General features: G+C 38.0%; 1 protein-coding gene across 1 annotated transcript in view; it reads right to left on the reverse strand.

The window, feature by feature from the left end:
* SCP2 (sterol carrier protein 2) overlaps positions 1-18,239 on the reverse strand; it is a 109,482-nt gene that overhangs the window by 78,856 nt on the left and 12,387 nt on the right. Inside the window, exon 5 of the mRNA XM_080801016.1 lies at positions 18,153-18,217. Coding sequence (XP_080657142.1) covers positions 18,153-18,217 — 65 coding nt within the window. The remainder of the gene's footprint in view (positions 1-18,152; positions 18,218-18,239) is intronic.

Raw genomic sequence — 18,239 nt, forward strand, 5'->3', positions numbered from 1 at the left:
CTGCCTTCGGCTCAGGTCATGATCTCAGGGTCCTGGGATCGAGCCCCGTGTCGGGCTCTCTGCTCGGCGGGGAGCCTGCTTCCTCCTCTCTCTCTGCCTGCCTCTCTGCCTACTTGTGATCTCTCTCTGTCAAATAAATAAATGAAATCTTTTAAAAAAATAAAAAATAAAACTTAAGATAAACCAAAAAAAAACAAAAAACAAAAAACAAAAAAAAAACAAATACCCAATGCCTAGCATATGGACTGAAACATAGAAAACATTCTATAAATAACTGCTGGGTGAATAAATGAAGATTATTTTTTGATCCACAAGGGCTTCCAGAGGGTATACTGTTCAGCCATTCTCTTTTAAGAAGATAAAATAGTCTTTTTAATTTTATTTATTTATTTATTTATTTTTGGTAGGCTCCATGCCCAGCATGGAGCTCAATGCAAGACTTGAACTCATGACCATGAGATCAAGACCTGAACTGAGATCAAGAATCAGATGCTCAGGGCGCCTGGGTGGCTCAGTGGGTTAAGCCTCTGCCTTCAGCTCAGGTCATGATCTCAGGGTCCTGTGATTGAGCCCCACATCGGGCTCTCTGCTCAGCAGGGAGCCTGCCTCCCCTTTTCTCTTTGCCTGCCTCTCTGCCTACTTGTAATTTCTCTGTCTGTCAAATAAATAAGTAAAATCTTAAAAAAAAAAAAAATCAGATGCTCAACCAACTGAGCTACCCAAGCACACCAAGAAAAAATAATCTTAAAGGAAGAAAATAAGTTTCAGATATGATAAACAGCTTGAAAATCCAAAGTATACTTTAATATAAATGGGTCTTGTGTAGTCTCTGAACACAGAAATCTAAAAAATAAGTACCTATAATTATGTGTTTGGATGGCTACAGATGGAAATTTTTTTCTGCCAAAAGAAATTTTGAAAAACAAAGAGAAAATGTTCATTGTTAAGTAAAAAAAGGGATGCTAATTAAAATAATGTGGACTACAACATGATGGATTACAGAAAACAGATTTATCCTTCTACATTAACCAACTAAAAACCTGGACAAAATATACAAAGCAATCGTTTTCAGACAATGTACAAGTAGAAAGCATTGTATAGTGACCTCTGAGTTAAGGAAAATAAGTAAGATGAGCATTATGATTGTCCCCAGATTGCTACCTGTAAAGACTAGGGAAGAGTAACACAGAGTCCAGCAGTCTTCCTAAGTTGCAGAAACAGAGTTCAGAGAAACCAAGGCATCTAGAATTCACAGAAAAAAGAAAGATAGAGGGGTGGGGGCAAGCATATGCACATACTCTGAACATGCAAAGAGTGTTGAGTCTTCAGTGAGTCTGATCAATACATGAATATGAGGAAACTACTGAGATAAGGAAAAAAAAATCACTGGAGCAGACAAAACAATTTCTGATGCTCACACAGGGCCAGAAATAGTTTTTATTCTCAACAACCATAATAGAAAGATCTCCTAACATATGGGGTATCAATAGAATCCTGAGTTTATTGCCTGAAAGGCCAGGTCAGATTTGCCTACGAATAAAGACTGTTCTGATTCTACCTAACAGAGCTTAAAAGCAAATCTCAAAAAGGATCAAACTGTTTCTAAAAGAAACTTGCCCAGAACACATCCCCACATAGTTAAAAGAATATAAAAATTCAACACCCAACAAAGTAAAATGTACAATGTCTAGCATCCAATCACACATCATAAGGTATGCAATGAAATAGAAAAATACAACCTGCAAAGAGTAGAATATCAATCAATAGAAAGACTTAGAAATGACACACAGTAGATTTAATAGATACCATTAAGAGGGTTCATAAATATACTCCAATTGTTCAAGAAGGCAGAAGCATAAGCATGACAATGAAAAATATGGAAGAAATAAAAGAAGACCCACACAGAACCTTTAGAGATTTAAAAAAACACAGTATCTGAAATGGAAAGTACACTGAATGCAATTAACAGCAGACTAGACAATATAGCAGATTAGTGAACTTAGGTACATAACAAAAAATACATGAAGAGAAAAAAAACTCTAGAAAAATATTAATAAAGCATCAGTGAGTCATAGAACAACAGTCAAATTTAGTAAATGTATCACTGGAGTTCCAGAAAAAGAGAAAATGGGGAGAAAGAGAAGTCAGAAGAAAGATATTTAAGATATAATGGCTGGGGATACTGGGTGGCTCAGTCAGTTAAGCATCCAACTCTTGATTTTACCTCAGGTCATGATCTCAGGGTTGTGATATCGAGCCCCACATTAGCTCCATGCTCAGCACTGAGTCTGTTCCTCTCCCTTTCCTCCTCCTCCCACTCATGCTTTCTCTCTCTCTCTAATAAATAAAAAAATAAAATCAAAGACATAAAGGCTGAAATTTTTCCAAATCTGATGAAAACTATAACTCACACATCCAAGAACCTCAAGAAACACCAAGCACAAAAAACATGATAAAACTTCACCAAAGTACATCATAATAAAATTGGTTAAAAATCAGTGATAAAGACAAAATCTTAAAAGCAACCAGAGAAAAAGGCACATTAAGAATATAGGAACAGAGGCAAGATAGCAGAGGTGTAGAGAACCTCATTGCTGCCACTGGTCCCCTGAATTGAGCTGGATATCTACCAAACCCACAAAATCAGCGTGAGATGTAAGAATATCCATCTGGATCTCTACACTCAGAAAAACACCACCAGGGTGAGTGTTGGCTTCCAACGCTCCAGATTTTCCTCAGGTTCATCTTGCCTGAGTCGTGGTTGATATTTCGGACTCTGTACATTCCCTCAACCATCCCTCAAGAGAATGACTAGGAGGAGGAATTCCCAACAAAGGAAAGAATCAGAGACAATGGCCTCTGCCACAGACTTAATGGATATGGATCTAAGTCTGAAAAAGACTTCACAGTAACATTTATAAAGTTGCTATTTAGGTTTGAGAAAAGCATTAGTGACAGTATAGAATCTCTAAGGGCAGAATGTAGAGCTACTGTCGCCAAAATTAAAAATGCTGTGAAGGAGATGCCATCTAAACTGGATACTCTGGGGGTGCCTGGGTGGCTCAGTGGGTTAAAGCCTCTGCCTTTGGCTCGGGTCATAATCCCGGGGTCCTGGGATCAAGCCCCGCATCAGGCTCCCTGCTCACCAGGGAGCCTGCTGCCTCCTCTCTCCCTGTCTGCCTCTCTGCCTACTTGTGATCTCTGTCTGTCAAATGAATGGATAAAATCTTAACAAAAAAAAAAAAAGAAAGAAAAGAAATTTACTGTTAAAAAAATAACAAAAAAACTGGATACTCTGAATGCCAGGGTAAATGAGAAAGAAGAGTGAATTAGTGATCTAGAAGATAAGCTGATAGAAAGGAAGAAAGTCAAGAATGATAAAGATAAACAACTACAAGCTCATGAGATCAGAAGTAGAGACATCAATGACACCATGAAACATTCCAAAGTCAGAATTATTGGGGTCCCTAAGAGGGTGGAGAGAGAGAGAGGACAGGGATATATACTTGAGCAAACCATAGCTGAGAACTTACTTAATCTGGGGAAGAAAAGAAGGATCCATGTCCAAAAGGCAGAGAGGACCCCTCCCAGGATCAATAAAAATAGACCAATGCCCCAGTATATAATAGTAAAACTTGCTTATCTTAGAGCCAAGACAGCTATCCTGAGAGCAGCTAGGGGGAAGAGATGTCTTACCTATGGAGGGAGGAACGTCAGAATAACATGAGACCTGTCCACAGAGACCTGGCAAGCGAGAAGGGGCTGGCAAGACATAATCAGAGTACTAAATGAGATGAACATGCAACCAGGAATACTTTATCGAGCAAGGCTGTCATCCAGAATGGATGGAGAGACAAAGAGCTTCCAGGACAGGCAGAAAGTGAAAGGATATGTGACCAATAAGCCAGTGCCCGATGGGGGCTGGGGGGGGGGGTGTTGTTCTATAGAAGAAAAAAGACCCCAAGAGTAATACAGACCACAAAGTAACAGAGATAATCTACAGAAACACAAACTTCACGGGCAATAGATGGCACTAAATTCATAATCTTTTGATAGTTACTCTCAACATGAACAGCCTGAAAAATGAAATGGCACAGGGTTTCAGATTGGATAAAAAGACAAGGCCCACCCATATGCTGCCTACAAGAGACTCATTAAGAACCTAAAGACACCTCCAGAGTGAAAGTAGGGGATGGAGAACCATTTATCATGCAGATGGACCTTGAAAGAAAGCTGGGGTAGCAATTCTCACATCAGACAAACTGGATTTTTAAACCAAAGACTGTATTAAGAGATGTAAAGGAGGGACGCCTGGGTGGCTCAGTTGGTTAAGCGGCTGCCTTCGGCTCAGGTCATGATCCCAGCGTCCTGGGATCGAGTCCCACATCGGGCTCCTTGCTCCACAGGGAGCCTGCTTCTCCCTCTGCCACTCTGTCTGCCTGTGCTCACTCTCTCTCTCTCTCTCTCTCTCTGACAAATAAATAAATAAAATATTAAAAAAAAAAAAAAAGAGAGATGTAAAGGAAAACTGTTATCATACTTAAAGGGTCTATCCCACAGGAAAATCTAAAAATTGTAAGTATCTATGCCCCCAACGTGAGAGCAGCCAATTACATAAGCCAACTGTTAACCAAAGTAAAGAATCATATTGATAATAATACATTAATAGTAGGAGACCTCTCAGCATTGGACAGGTCATCTAAGCAGAAGATTAACAAAGAAACAAGAGCTTTGAATGACACTTTGGACCAGATGGACTTTGTAGATACATACAGAACATTCCACCCTAAAACAACATAATACTCATTCTTCTTGAATGCACATGGAACTTCCTCCAAAATAGATAACATACTTGGTCACAAATCAGGTTTCAACCGATACCAAAAGATTGAGATTATTTCCTGCATGTTATCAGACCACAGTGCTTTGAAACTGGAATTCAATCACAAGAAAAAAATTGGAAGGAATTCAAACATGTGCAAGTTAAAGAACATCTTACTAAAGAATGACTGGGTCAACCAGGAAATTAAGAAAGAACTTAAGTCATGGAAACTAATGAGAATGAAATCACATTGGTCCAGAATCTATGGGATACTGCAAAGGCTGTCCTTTCAACAATGTGGCAGGATACAAATCAAAACCACAATGAGATATCACCTTACACCAGTTAAAATGGCAAAAATTAACAAGACAGCAAACAACAAGTGTTGACGAGGATGTGGAGAAAGGGAAGCTCTCTTACACTGTTGGTGGGAATGCAAGCTGGTACAGCCACTCCGGAACACAAGATGGAGGTTCCTTAAGACATTAAAAAGAGAGCTACACCATGACCCAGCAATTGCACTACTAGATATTTATCCCAAAGATACAGATGTAGTGAGAAGAAGGGGCACATGCACTCCAGTGTTCATAGCAGCAATATCCACAACAGGAGCTGACAGGCCCTTCACCAAATGAATGGATAAAAAAAGATGTGATTCATATATATAATGGAATATTACTCAGCCATCAGAAAGAATGAATATCTACCATTTGCATCGACATGGGTGGAACTGGAGGGGATTATCCTAAGTCAAATAAGTCAAGCAGAGAAGCAATTATATGGTTTCACTCATATGTGGACTATAAGGAATAGCACAGAGAATCATAGGGGAAGGGATGGAAAACTGAAGGGGGAGAAATTGGAGAGGGAGATGAACCATGAGAGACTATGGACTCTGGGAAACAAACTGAAGGTTTTAGAGGGGCCGGGGGGGGGTGAGGGGATGGGGTTACCCGGTGATGGGCACTAAGGAGGGCACGTTTTGTGATGAACACTGGGTGTTATACCTAACTAGCGAATCATTGAACACTACATCAAAAACTAATGATGTACTATACAGTGGCTAACTGAACATAATTTTTTTTAAAAGTGAAAAAAAAAAAAAGAATATAGGAACAACTGAAACGCCTGGATGGCTCAGTGGGTTAAGCCTCTGCCTTTGACTCAGGTCTTGATCTCAGGGTCCTGGGATGGAGCCCCGCATCGGGCTCTCTGCTCAGAGGGGAGCCTGCTTTCCCCTGCCTACTTGTGATCTCTCTCTCTCTGTCAAATAAATAAATTAAATAAATAAATAAATAAATAAATAAAATAAAAATGTGTTCTTTAAAAAAAAAGAATATAGGAAAAATGAAAGCCAAAGATAGTGAACCAATATCCTTAAAGCACTATATTGTTTTTTAAAAACTGATGCTAGGGGTGCCTGGGTAGCTCAGTCATTAAGTGTCTGCCTTTGGCTCAGGTCATGATCCCAGGGTCCTGGGATCGAGCCCTACATTAGGCTCCCTTCTCAGCAGGAAGCCTGCTTCTCTCTCTCCCAACACCCCTGCTTGTCATCCCTCTATTGCTGTCTCTCTCTGTCAAGTAAATAAATAAAATCTTTAAAAAAAAAAAGATAAAAATTTGATGCTAAACTAGAATTCTGCACCCAGCAAATATATCTTCCAACAAACAAGGTAAATAAAGACTTATTAAAACAGGGGCACCTGGGTGGCTTTGGTTAAGTCTCTGCCTTCGGCTCAGGTCATGATCTCAGGGTCCTGGGATTGAGCCCCACATCAGGCTCCCTAAGGAGGGAGCCTGCAGGGAGCCTGCTTCCCCCTCTCCCTCTGCCTGCTGTTCTGCCTACTTGTGATCTCTTTCTGTCAAATAAATAAAATCTTTTTAAAAATTCTTTTAAAAAAACATACAAAAGCTGAAGAGAATTTATCACCAGCAGATCAGCACTATACAAAATGTTAAGGAAAATTCTTCAGGCAAATGGAAAATAATCCTAGAAGGAAATGTGAATCAATATAAAAGAATAAAGAGCTCAAAATAAAGAATAAAGAAGAAAGAAAAATGATAAATATGTGGCTAAATACAAATTATCTTTAAAATTACTTTTAAATTATCTTTAAAAACTAAAATTATCTCTTTTTTTAAGATTTTATTTATTTATTTGACAGAGAGAGACACAGTGAGAGAGTGAACACAAGCAGGGGGAGTGGGAGAGGATGAAGCAGGCTCCCCACAGAGCAGGGAGCACAATGCGGACCTTGATCCCAGGACCCCGGGATCCTGACCCGAGGCACAAGCAGACACTTAACAACTGAGCCTCCCAGGTGCCCCCCCAAATTAAATTATCTTTTTTCAAAATTGATTATTTAAATAAATTCAGAGGGTTCCTCTCAGGTCCTCTCTCTCTTCAGGAGCTTTATACTATCCCTCAATAAACTTTGCTTTGCTGCCCACAATAAATAAATAAATAAATAATAATAATAATAAATTCAATAACTGTTGTAGGGTTTATAATATATATAGAGAGATAGATAGATGGTTGTAAAATGTGCTTCTGGGAGAGGCAAACAAAAAAAATACTTTGTAAGGGTCTTATAATATTATAATGTACAGTCACAATACTACTCAAAGGTCGTCTGTGAATAAGTTAAGAATACATACTATGGGAGCACCTGAATGGCTCAGTGGGTTAAGGCCTCTGCCTTCGGCTCAGGTCGTGATCCCAGAGTCCTGGGATCAAGTCCCGCATTGGGCTCTCTGTTTAGCAGGGAGCCTGCTCCCCTCCTCTCTCTCTGACTACTTGTGATCTGTCTGTCAAATAAATAAATAAAATCTTTAAAAAAAAAAAAAAAAAGAATACATACTATGCTCCAACAATACCAAAAAAAAAAAGTCATTCACCACAATCAATGGGGATTTATTCCTGGGTTACAAGGATGGTTCAATATTCCACAAATCAATCAACATGATATATCACATCAATAAGAGAAGGGATAAGAATGATATGAACATTTCAATAGATGCAGAGAAAACATCTGACAAAGTACAACATCCATTCATGACAAAAACCTTCAACAAAGTAGGTTAAGAGGGAACATACCTCAACTTAATAAAGTCATATATGAAAAACCCACAGCTAACATCATCTGCACTGGGGAAAAACTGAAAGCCTTTCCCCTAAGGTCAAGAACAAGACACTGATGTCCACACTCACTACTTCTACTCAACATAGTACTGTAAAGTGCTAGCCACAGCAATGAGATAACAAAAAGAAATAAAAGGAATACATATCAATAAGGCAAAAGTAAAACTTTCACTATTTGCAGATGAGATGACACTATATATTGAAAACGCAAAAGACTCCATTGAAAAACTGCTAGAACTGATAAATGAACTCAGTAAAGTCACAGGATACATTATCAACATACATAAATCTATTGCATTTGTTTATACCAATAAAGAAGCAACAGAAAGAGAAACTGAGAAAACAATCCCATTTACAATTGCACCAAAAATAATAAGATACCTAGGAATAAACCCAATGAAAGAGGTGAAAGACCTGTACTATGAAAAGCATAAAACGCTGATGAAAGAAAGTTAAGATGACACAAAGAAACGGAAAGGCGTGGGGCACCAGGATGGCTCAGTTGGTTAAGCACCCAAATCTTAATTTCAGCTCATGATCATGAGATCAAGCCCTGCATCAGGCTCCACACTCAGAGCTGAGTCTGCTTGTCCTTCTCCCTCTGCTCCTCCTCTCTCTCTCTCTCTCAAATAAATAAAATCGTAAATAGAAAGAAAGTAAGGAAGAAAGAAAGAAAGAAATGGAAAGACATTCCATGCTCATGGGTTGGAAGAAAAATATTATTAAAATGTCTATACTACCCAAAGCAATCTACACATTTAATGCAATCCTTTTCAAAATGCCAATAGCATTTTTCATAGAGCTAGAAAAAACAATCCTAAAATTTGTATGGAACCATAAAACACCCTGAGTAGCCAAAGCAATCTTGAAAAATAAAAGCAAAACTGGATGCACCACAATTCTGGACTTAAGGTTATATTACAAAGCTGTAGCTATCAAAACAGTATGATACTGCCACAAAAACAGACACATAGATCAACAGAGTAGAACAGAAAATCCAGAAATAAACCCACAATTATATGGTCAATTAATCTTTGACAAATCAGGAAAGAATATCCAATGGGAAAAAGACAGTCTCTTCAACAAATAGTGTGGGGAAAACTGGCCAGCAACATGCAAAAGAATGGAACTGTACCACTTTCTTACACCACATACAAAAATAAATTCAAAGTAGATTAAAGACCTAAATGTGTGACCTGAAACCATAAGAATCCTAGGAAAGAGCCTTCTCTGACATCAGTTGTAGCAATGTTTTTTCTAGAAAGGTCCCCTGAGACATGGGAAACAAAAGCACAAGAAAAGAATCAACAAAACTAAAAGGCAACCTATGGAATGGAAGATATTTGCAAATACCATCTTGGATAAAGGGTAAATATCCAAAACATATAAAGAATTTATAAAACTCAACACCCAAAAAACAAATAATCCAATTAAAAAATGGGCAAAAGACAAAGAGATGTTTCTCCAAGGAAGACATACAGATGGCCAACAGACAGATGAAAAGATAATCATCACTTATCATCAGGGACATGCAAATCAAAACAACAATGAAATATCACCTCATACGTGTCAGAATGGCTAAAATCAAAAACACAAGAAACAGGGGAGCCTGGGTGGCTTAGTGGGTTAAAGCCTCTGCCTTCAGCTCAGGTCATGATCCCAGGGTCCTGGGATGGAGCCCCGCATCAGGCTCTTTGCTCAGAGAGGGGGAGCCTGTTTCCCCCTCTCTCTCTGCCTGCCTCTCTGCCTACTTGTGATCTCTGTCAAATAAATAAATAAAAATCTTAAAAAAAAAAAAAAAGTGGGGTGCCTGGATGGCTCAGTTGGTTAAGTGATTGCCTTCAGCTCAGGTCATGATCCTGGAGTCCCGGGATAGAATCCCACATGGGGCTCCCTGCTCACCATGGAGTCCATTTCTCCCTCTGACCCTCTCCCCTCTCATGCTCTCTCACTCACTCTCTCTCAAGTAAATATATAAAATCTCAAAGAAAAAAAAAGTATTCACATCATACAAAGTATATTCTCTGACCACAGAGATTTAAAATGGAAACAAATAACAGAAAGATATCTGAAAATGCCCAAATATTTAAAAATTAAGCAACACGCTTCTAACACATGGGTGAGAGAAATATCACAATGGAAATTTTTTTCACCTGTTTTTTAGATTCCAGTTAGTTAAGACACAGTGTGATACTAGTTTCAGGTGCAGAATTTAGTGATTTGTCACTTACATACAACACCCAGTGCTCATCACATGTGCCCTCCTTAATATCCATCACCCATTAAACCTATCCTCCCCAGTTCCCCTCTGGTAACCATGAGTTTGTTCTCCATATTTAAGAGACTGTTTTCTGGTTTACCTCTCTTTCTTTTTTATTTTTATTTTTTGGAATTTTTTTTAAAGATTTCATTTATTTATTTGAGAGAGAGAGAGAGAGAGCACAAGCAATGGAGAGGGGCAGAGGAAGAAGGAGAAGCAGGCTCCCCAACACAGGGCTCATTCACAGGAGCCCAGGTTTATGACCTGAGCCAAAGGCAGACGTTTAACCTACTGAGCCACCAAGACATTCCTTTTTTTGGAAATTTTTAAATAATTTGAACTAAATGAAAATAAAAGCCTGACATCAGAAAATTTGTGGTATGCTGCTTAAGAGTGTTAAGTTTTGTTTTTTTTTAAGATTTATTTTATGTATTTGAGAGAGAGAGAGAGAAAATGGTATGGGGAGGGGCAGATAGAGAGGGAGAGACGATCTTTTTTTTTTTTTTTTTAAGATTTTATTTATTTATTTGACAGACAGAGATCACAAGTAGGCAGAGGCAGGCGGAGAGAGAGGAAGGGAAGCAGGCTCCCCGCCAAGCAGAGAGCCCAATGTGGGGCTCAATCCCAGGACCCTGGGATCATGACCCGAGCCGAAGGCAGAGGCTTTAACCCACTGAACCACCCAGGTGCCCCAGAGAGAGACAATCTTAAGCAGACTCCACAGTGAGTGTGGACCCTGATGCTGTGCTCAAACCCACGACCCTGAGATTATGTCTTGAGCTGAGAACGAGAGTTGGGAGCTTAACTGACTGTGCCACACAGGCGCCCCTGCTCAAGCAGTGTTTTAAAAGAATCTACAGCATCAAATACCTACATTTGAAAAAAGGACAGATTTAAAAGCAATGCAACTTAATAGACTATAAAAATAAAGAGCAAATTAAACCCAATGTAAAAAAAGGGAAATATTAAGGATCACAGCAGATCTAACTAAAAAATTAACAGAATGAAGTAGAATGAATATAAATTAGCAGAATGAAATAGAAAAGAGAAAAAATAAGGAAAATCAATAAAAATAAAAGCTGGTTACTCTGACAAGATCAATAAAATTGGTAAACACCTTTTATTTTACTGATCATGGGGAAAAGAGTGAAGACAAAGATTAACAACATCAAAGGAAGAGCAAGGACATGTCCAAAGATTCTACTCTAGAGGTATACTATGGGAATAATATGATCAACTTTTTGTCAATAAATTCAACAATTTATTTATTTTTTAAAGATTTTATTTATTTACTTGACAGATGGAGATCACAAGTAGGCAGAGAGGCAGGCAGAGAGAGAGAGAGAGAGAGGAGGAAGCAGGCTCCCTGCTAAGCAGAGAGCCCAATTCAGGGCTCGATCCCAGGACCCTGGGATCATGACCTGAGCTGAAGGCAGAGGCTTTAACCCACTGAGCCACCCAGGCGCCCTTAAATTCAACAATTTAAATGAAATGGACAAATTCCTTAAACGGTGTTATCAAAACTCACCCAAAGTAATAATAATAATAATAATAATAATAACCTAAATAGTAATATATTTGCTGAAGAAACTGAACTACTGAACTTTAAAGGTTAAAAACCTTCCCATAGGGGTGCCTGGGTGGCTCAGTGGGTTAAAGCCTCTGCCTTCAGCTCCGGTCATGATCCCAGGTTCCTGGGTTCGAGCCCCGCATCAGGCTCTCTGCTCAGCAGGGAGCCTGCTTCCTCCTCTGTTTCTCTCTCTGCCTACCTCTCTGCTTACTTGTGATCTCTATCTGTCGAATAAATAAATAAAATCTTTTAAAAAAAGATAAAAATAAACAATAAAAACCTTCCCATAAAGAAAATGCCAGACCTAGATGCGGTTTTTAATAATTTTCAAACAAAAGTTATCAAGGTATTTATCATCCATTACTTAAGAAAAAAATCTATTTTTCATGTGTCATAAATGTTAGGTACTCCCATATGGACTCACCTAATGATCTTATTTTGTACTCAAAATAATCTTATTTTGTACTCTTATTTTGTACTCTAAATAATCTTATTTTGTACTCTTCTCCAGCTGCCACCCTCCAAGCCCGTTTTTCAAACTATCCCCTGAACATATTACCTTTTTTTTTAGTAGGCTCCGTGCCCAACATGGGACATGAATTCACAACCCTGAGATCAAGAGTCCCATGTTCTATTGACTAAGACAGTGAGGTGCCCCTGAACATATTATATTATGTTCATTCCAACATCTACAACTTGGCTTGTGATGTTTTCTCCCATACCCAGGAAGAGCTCACCTTTCCCTATCTTTAATTATCTTTGTTTTATTATTATAATTATCCTTACTTATATAATAATTTCATATAATTATTATCTCTTATTGTCTTTAAGACTCAACCTAACACTTCCCACTTTCCTAAAAAGTTCTCTAAGGGAAAAAGGGATATAGCTCTTGTTGATTTGAATGCCTATTATGTACCAGACACTCTCACAATTAGTTAAGAGATACTATCACATGCATTTAATTTAATTTGACATAGAGGTCCTTAATGTTTGAACAGAGAGAACTGAATCAGATTGATCTCATAAGTTAAATAATAGTATAATCTTAGATGCACAGGCTAAAAGTTATCTTCAACTCATTTTCTAACAATGATTCTAGTTTTAGGGGCACCTGGCTGGCTCAGTCAGAAGAGCATGTGACTCTTGATCTCAAGGTCATGAGTTCAAGCCCCACTTGGGTATCATGATTACTTAAATGAATAAAACTTAAAAAAAAAAAAAAACAGGGGCGCCTGAGTGGTGCAGTCAGCTGAGCAACCAACTCTTGGTTTCAACTCAGGTCATGATCTTGGGGTCATGGGATCAAGCCCCACAGGGGGCTTCTGTCTCAGTGTAGAGTCTGATTGAGATTTTCTTTCCCTCTCCCTTTGCCCCTGCTCCCCTCTAAAATAAACAAATAAATCTTTTTAAAAAACACACACACACAATGATTCTAGTTTTATATTGTAGTGCCTTCTATAGAAAAATCCGTATTTACCAGAGATCAATTCCTACATACTCAAATTTTAAACAGTCGTCAAGTATATAACTTAAGAAGAAATTTCCCTTGAAAAAAATACATATATATTAGAAATTTCCTACTTGCCACTAGAGAAACAAAACTAAAAAATAGGAACTATTACTAAATGATTATTACTAAAATGAAGATTACTTTTAAAATGAAGAAAATAGGATTAAACTAAAATAGAAAACTTTAAAATCATGTTGATAATCAACTCAAAGGCCTTCAATCTCTAAATCGTCAAAAATTGCTTTAAAAGTCACTTACAATTGCTTTAAAACAACTTTGAAACATTTTAAAAACTGGAGCACCTGGCTGGCTAAGTCAGTGGGGCACGTGACTCTTGATCTTAGGGTCTTGAGTTCAAGCCCCATGTTGGGCCTACAGCTTACTTAAAAAAATAAAAAATAAATAAATAAATAAAACCTTTTAAAATTGTTTTTTTTACAAACAGAACATAAGACTATTCTAAAGGTGACATAAGCCCAAAACTCAATACTCATAAATACGCAAAACAAATATCTATAACCTTCTGTTCTAGTAATATTCTTCATATAAAGACAATACTAGGGGCACCTGGCTGGCCAAGTTGGTTGAGCATCCAACTCTTGGTTTCAGATCAGGTGATGATCTCAGGGTTGTGAGATCAGCCTCACATTGGGCTCCATGCTCACCATGGAGTCTGCTTGGGATTCTCTCTCCCTCTGCCCCTCCTGCTCATGCTCTCTCTCTCTCTCTCTCTCTCTCAAATAAATCTTAAAAAAAAAAAAAAGACAACACTAATACTCACCCCCTATTCCCTTTGCTTTTGTTTTGTTTTGTTTTGTTTTGTTTTGCAGTTTCACTGTGGGGTTTCTTTTTATTTATCCTAATTTGGATTGACTGGGATTTTTCAATCTGCAGATTAGTGTCCTTTGCCAGTTCAAGAAAATTAGTAGCCATTATCTCTTCAAATAATGCCTATACCCTATAAAACAGCCAGAAAACAATTAACAAAATGTCAATAAGTTCATACCTATTACTTTAAGTGTAAACAAACCAAATTCTCCAATCAAGAGACAGAGTGGCTGAATGGATTAAAAAAAAAGACCCAGGGGCGCCTGGGTGGCTCAGTGGGTTAAAGCCTCTGCCTTAGGCTCAGATCATGATCCCAGGGTCCTGGGATCGAGCCCCGCATCGGGCTCTCTGCTCAGCAGGGAACCTGCTTCCGCCGCTCTCTCTGCCTGCCTCTCTGCCTACTTGTGATCTCTCTCTCTCCGTCAAATAAATAAATAAATAAAATATTTTTTTTAAAATAAAAAATATTTTTAAAAAAAGACCTATTAGTATGCTGCCTATAACAGACTCACTTTCAGATGTAAGACACACAGATTAAAAGTAAAGGAATGGAAAAAGACATTCTATGCAAATGAAAATTAAAAGAAAGCTGAAGTTGCTATAGTTACATCAGATAAAACAGATTTTAAGATGAAGACTGTAATAAGGGAAAAAGGTCATTATATAGGATAAACTAAAACCTACTTTGTTTTTTACACATAAGATTCAAATATTTGGGGCACCTGGGTGGCTCAGTGGGTTAAGCCTCTGCCTTCAGCTCGGGTCATGATCCCAGGGTCCTGGGATCGAGCCCTACATCGGGCTCTCTGCTCGGCGGGGAGCCTGCTTTCCCCTCTCCCTCTCTGCCTGCTTCTCTGCCTACTTGTGATCTCTGTCTGTCAAAAAAATGAATAAAATCTTTAAAAAAAAAAGATTAAATATTCACTCTAAAGAAAAACACTTCATTATTCTGGCTTTCCTCTACAATCACATGTTGTTATATATACTAAAGCATAATTATGTTTGGTCTTATTATTTTAAGGTCTTATTATTATTATTATTTTATTTATTTAAAACCTCAAAACCAGCCATCCAATGATAAAGGGGTCAATCCAACAAGATGACATAACATTTGTAATTATTCACGTACCTAACACAGGAGGACCTAAATATATAAACCAAATGCCAACAGACCTACCGGGAGAAACAGGCAGCAATGCAATAATTAATACCCTACTTTCATCAATAGATAGATTATTCAGACAGAAAATCAATAAGGAAACATTGAACCAGACAGATGGGACTTAACTGACATATACAAAACATACCATACAAAAGCAATAGAATATACATTCTTCTGTGGTACATATGGAACATTCTGAATAAATGATGTGGTAGTCCACAAAACAAGTCTTAATAAATTTAAGACTGAAATCATCAGGCATCTTTTCCAGCCACAATGGTATAAAACTAGAAATCAACTACAAGAAGAAAGCTAGAAAATTCACAAATATGTGGAAATTAAACAACATGCTACTGAACAACCAATGGGTCAAAGAAATAAAAAAACAAATTAAAAAAATCTTAAAATGAATGAAAATGGAAATACAACATACCAAAATTTACAGGATGCAGCAAAAGCAGTTCTAAGAGGGAAGTTCATAGTGATAAACTCCTACACTGAGAAACAAGATCTCAATAAAAACCACACAAAAAGGGGCACCTGGTGGCTCAGTGGGTTAAAGCCTCTGCCTTCGGCTCAGGTCATGATCCCAGGGTCCTGGGATCGAGTCCCGCATCGGGCTCTCTGCTCAGCGGGGAGCTTGCTTCCTCCTCTCTCTCTGCCTGCCTCTCTGCCCACTTGTGATCCCTGTCTGTCAAATAAATAAATGAATAAATAAATAAATACCACACAAAAACAAACAAACAAAAACATTTAACTTTACACCTCAAGAAACAAGAAAAGACACACAAACTAGCCCCAAAGTTACTAGTGAGAAGAAAATAACAAAGATCGGAGTAGAAATAAATGAGAGAGTAAAAAGCAAACAGAAAAGATAATTGAAACTCAAGGCTAGTTTTTGAAGATAAACAAAATGCCCATGCCTTATTTTCTCTCTCACCACTTCTTATCAATTAATTCAATTAAACATAATTATATCTTATCACACTATTCTCCATTTATCTTAACTTCCTGCCAATTTTTTGTCTTTTTTCTAAAAGATAAGACTACTGTTTAGAGTGTATTCTAAATAATTATTTCTAATCTAGTCCAGTTTCACTAATTCTCCTTTTAGTTATGTATAATCTATCCAACCTATCTTCTGATTTCTTGATTTTAATTATTTTATTTTTCTTTTCTATAAACTCTATTTTTTTCATGCCTGTAATATTCCTTTTCACAGTTTCCTATACCCTTGGGATATTTCCAACATATCTTTTTTTTTTTTTTTAAGATTTTATTTATTTATTTGACAGACAGAGATCACAAGTAGGCAGAGAGGCAGGCAGAGAGAGAGGAGGAAGCAAGCTCCCCGCTGAGCAGAGAGCCCGATGCGGGACTCGATCCCAGGACCCTGGGATCATGACCTGAGCCGAAGGCAGAGGCTTTAACCCACTGAGCCACCCAGGTGCCCCTCCAACATGTCTTTTACTTCTTCAAACATGGTTAAATATGCCTCAATCTGTGTTCAATAAATCCAGTTTCTGAGGTCTTCAGAGATCTTTTTTTTTTTAAGATTTTATTTATTTATTTGACAGACAGAGATCACAAGTAGGCAGAGAGAGGAGGAAGCAAGCTCCCTGCTGAGCAGGGAGCATGTGATCCCAGAGCCCTGGGATCATGACCCGAGCCAAGCGTAGAGGCTTTAACCCACTGAGCCACTCAGGCGCCCCTTCAGAGATCACTTTTTACTGTGCCTTCTTTCTCCTGGTTCTCAATTATGGTGTCCTGTTTCTTTAATGCCTGGTTATCTTTGCCTGCGTATCTTAGAAAATTACTTGAAGAGTTCTCAAAGTCTCCAAAAGAAAACACTTGCCTCCAAAAGCAAATTCACACTTCTGTCTGTTAAGTGCCTAGGTAACTACCATTCTGGAAGCAATTTAGACTCAATCCAAGGTTTGAGGTTTCTTTGACTGCCATGTAATGAGAATTTTGGTAGCAATTTCGATGATGAATAGCTTATGATTTATTAATTATCAATGAAAGGTTTTACTGGGGGATTTCTTTCCTTCTCTTTTTTCTTCTTTGTTCTGCTCAGTGCCAAGTCAAGTCTCCTTGTGATCTCATGAAAGGGGGGAAAAAAGGACACAGAGGAGGATCACAGTTTTTCTTTAGGTTCACCCTTACCCAAAGGGTTTATCCCCACAGAGCCCCTATTTTATTGTGGGGAGTGGTTACTAAATTTCTGATCATGGGAGGACCTGAATTTTGAGTACTTTTCTCTTCATTCTAGGAGCAATCAAAATTGAATCTCACAGCATTCTAATGAAAGGCATTCAAGGCAAAAGCAGCTTCAAATACTAATCTTAATTCTCTGGCATTCACCTGCAATTCCTCTTCCCTAACACTTTAGTGCCTTTAGGATTTTTGCATATACTCTATTCAAATATTTTAGCTGTCATCAGTAGGAGAACTGGTTCAAATAACCTGGCTTCCCATTACCAGAATTAAAAGTCCCATACTTTAGTAATCCTCTTAAATTTGTTAAATGGAATTAATTTAATGACTCTCAAATTAAATAGGGAAGTCACCTCAAATTCAATTATTTGACCTCTCTGAATATCAGTTTCATCACTGACAATGCAAAGAAGCTAAACCAAATCATCTCTATGATTCTTTACTGTTCTAACATACCAGAATTTATGCATACATATGCAATGTCACTTTTCAGATTGTGAATTATATCAGCTCATTTAATAATTATGCCAAGTTATGCTTTGTGTTGCTTATTAACAGGCTCTATTCAAAGTAGTCAAATGGGCAAAGTTTTCTCACAGTGTTATAAAAACTCCAGAATAATAGTATATAAGACTCACACTTGTTACAATGGATCCCTTCTCCATCTTCTCAAATCCAAGAGCCAAGACACAATCTGCCATACCTTGAAAGAAGATATAATTATG

This window comes from Martes martes, assembly GCF_963455335.1.
Source record: "Martes martes genome assembly, chromosome: 4".
NCBI classification, from domain to species: Eukaryota; Metazoa; Chordata; class Mammalia; order Carnivora; family Mustelidae; genus Martes; species Martes martes.